General features: G+C 53.9%; 2 protein-coding genes across 2 annotated transcripts in view; both read left to right on the forward strand.

Annotated features, from left to right (window-relative positions):
* Positions 1–14, forward strand: part of CHLNCDRAFT_20170 (hypothetical protein) — a gene marked incomplete at both ends in the record, with an annotated part of 270 nt that extends 256 nt beyond the window's left edge. The window contains one exon of the mRNA XM_005850483.1: positions 1–14. This exon is cut by the window's left edge and continues 256 nt beyond it. Within this exon, the coding sequence (XP_005850545.1) occupies positions 1–14 (14 nt within the window).
* Positions 15–848: 834 nt separating this feature from the next.
* CHLNCDRAFT_19962 (hypothetical protein) lies at positions 849–1,043 on the forward strand (the record flags this gene model as incomplete). Its single annotated transcript, XM_005850484.1, has 1 exon — positions 849–1,043. One exon carries the CDS (start codon positions 849–851, stop codon positions 1,041–1,043), a length of 195 nt encoding a protein of 64 aa, XP_005850546.1.
* Positions 1,044–2,500: the final 1,457 nt, after the last annotated feature.

Raw genomic sequence — 2,500 nt, forward strand, 5'->3', positions numbered from 1 at the left:
GAGCACTTCTCTAGACTACAATTCGCCAGCCGGAGGCTGGAGATTTTCAAGTTGGGCTCTTCCCGGTTCGCTCGCCGTTACTAAGGGAATCCTAGTTAGTTTCTTTTCCTCCGCTTATTGATCGCATATCCGGCTGGGAGGCGCAAGGCCCTCGAATCGTCGCTGATACGAGTACTTACCCAGCCCCTACGAGCTCTCATTGCCCAAGGCAAGTCCTCTCATAGGATCCCCTCTCGGGGCGGGCCGACTATATCTTAAGCCCAGCACGAGCTGGACCCACCGACATTTAGTCTGTGAACTGCACCCATAGGACACCGGAGTGACCCTTAGGGCTTGGCTGCCGATTGTCTCTATCCCTTAAATTTTTACCATGCCCACGACTTTCGACGCGGTTCCACTGCCTCGGTTTCCCAGACAGGGTGGTATCAAGGGCTTGACGAGATTTCCCGGCAATTTGACGGTGTCGCAGATAAGAGGAACAATCCCTCATCTACTAGGTAGACTCTTTTCAAGCCACCTTTGGTGCACATCTTATCGATTGATATGCTTAAGTTCAGCGGGTAGTCTTGCCTGAGCTCAGGTCGAAGGTGAAGAGTTTCGGGGTGACGTGAAGTCACCATCCGAATTCCTGCTGGGCCCCCAGCAAAGTCCCCTCGGGCGACGGCAGGCTGCGTAGGGAATGCCTACCTACCAAGCCATTGCCCTGCAAACGGGGTCCATGCTCAAGCCTCTGTGCTTCAGCCAACCCGGAGCCCTTCGAAAGAAAGGCAGAGCCGGGAGGGCCAGGTCCGCCATCTGTTCCAGAATTGGAAGAGAGGGCGAGGGTGTAAGCCGACGTTGAGGCAGACATGCCCTCGGCCGAAGCCTCGGGCGCAATTTGCGTTCAAAGATTCGATGGTTCACGGAATTCTGCAATTCACACTACGTATCGCATTTCGCTGCGTTCTTCATCGATACGGGAGCCAAGATATCCGTTGTTGAGAGTTGTCTTTGGTTTGAGTGGACAGGCGGACGAGCCGACTGCCACGATGGCTTCAGAGTGAGTTGAGGTTTGGGGTGGGTTGAGTTAGATACAATTACCGACGCCAGTTACTCCAAAGGAGAATCCCCGAAAAAGGAGAAGCCCGCATGTGGAGAGGGCGTCCGCCGGACCTGACGCTGCGGCTCAGAGGAGCCACAACCAGGGGACCGACGCTCGTCATCTCACCGAAGTGAGACAGCACGAGGGAGACGGGTGGTTACCAGGGTGGATTCGATCGATTCAATGATCCTTCCGCAGGTTCACCTCGGTGAGTCCAGACTGGAGGCTTGATCGCCCTCGAATGGATCGCTCCATCGAGTTCTACCCAGTCCCCTCTAGGCTCTCCTCTCGAATAGAGATTCCTCCTAGAGGCACGCCTCTCGGCGGGGCCCGACTATATCTTAAGCCAAAAAGGAAATGCAATCGATGAGATTTCCAGTTCGACCCGCCCACATTTAGTCTGTGAACTGCATGCCTATGCAACCGATACCACCGATTCGATTGCACTTAGCACTTGGCTGCCCATTATCCCTATCCCACTGGGTTATTACCATACCCACGACTTTCACCGTGGTGCCACAACCAACTTTCATCGATTGGGCGGTACCAGGGGCCTAGCAGGAGTTCCAGGCAATTTGAGGGTGTTGCCTCGGTCGATTGGAGCACCCAATCGAGTCGAGACTAGCAGGAAACCCTTTTCAGGCCTGCTTTTATCCGCATGGCAATGACTGGGGTGGGGCCCTGCGGGGTCCCCACCAACCTACGGAAACCTTGTTACGACTTCTCCTTCCTCTAGGTGGGAGGGTTTAATGAACTTTTCGGCGGCCGAGAGCGGAGACCGCCCCCGGTCGCCAATCCGAACACTTCACCAGCACACCCAATCGGTAGGAGCGACGGGCGGTGTGTACAAAGGGCAGGGACGTAATCAACGCCGCATGGATCCAAACGGTAGGCTCAGACGCCCTCGGAGGCTTTCACCATCGAGTATTACACCGTTTCCCAAGGGCTCTCATCTGATGCAAACAACAGAATCCTCCCAAGGGCTCTCCTCTCGGAGGGGGCCGACTATATCTTAAACTTTACTGATGTTCTCAGAGTTTCAAGCAAACAGAAAAGGTGATTGCCCAGCTGGAAGTGATATGGCTCCACGTCACCGCTGACGTGGCAATATGCTGACGTGGCAGTACACGTGGCATCTCATGCTCTAGAAATTTGGAGGTTCCTTTTTAGCTTTTTGAAGAAGAAGTTCCTGACTTTAGCGAGGATTTAGCGTTTGCTTTGCTTTTGTGTTTGAAACTCTGATAGGGTATCAGTCAAGCCCACCCACATTTAGTCTGTGAACTGCACCCATAGAGACCTACCGTAGTAGGCCCCCTTAGGGCTTGGCTGCCCATCATCCCTATCCCACTGGATTTTTACCATGCCTTCGACTTTCATCGAAGTGTAATCAACAGTTTCCCATTGACAACGGTACCAGGG

This window comes from Chlorella variabilis (genome assembly GCF_000147415.1).
Source record: "Chlorella variabilis unplaced genomic scaffold CHLNCscaffold_3, whole genome shotgun sequence".
In the NCBI taxonomy this organism is placed as follows: Eukaryota; Viridiplantae; Chlorophyta; class Trebouxiophyceae; order Chlorellales; family Chlorellaceae; genus Chlorella; species Chlorella variabilis.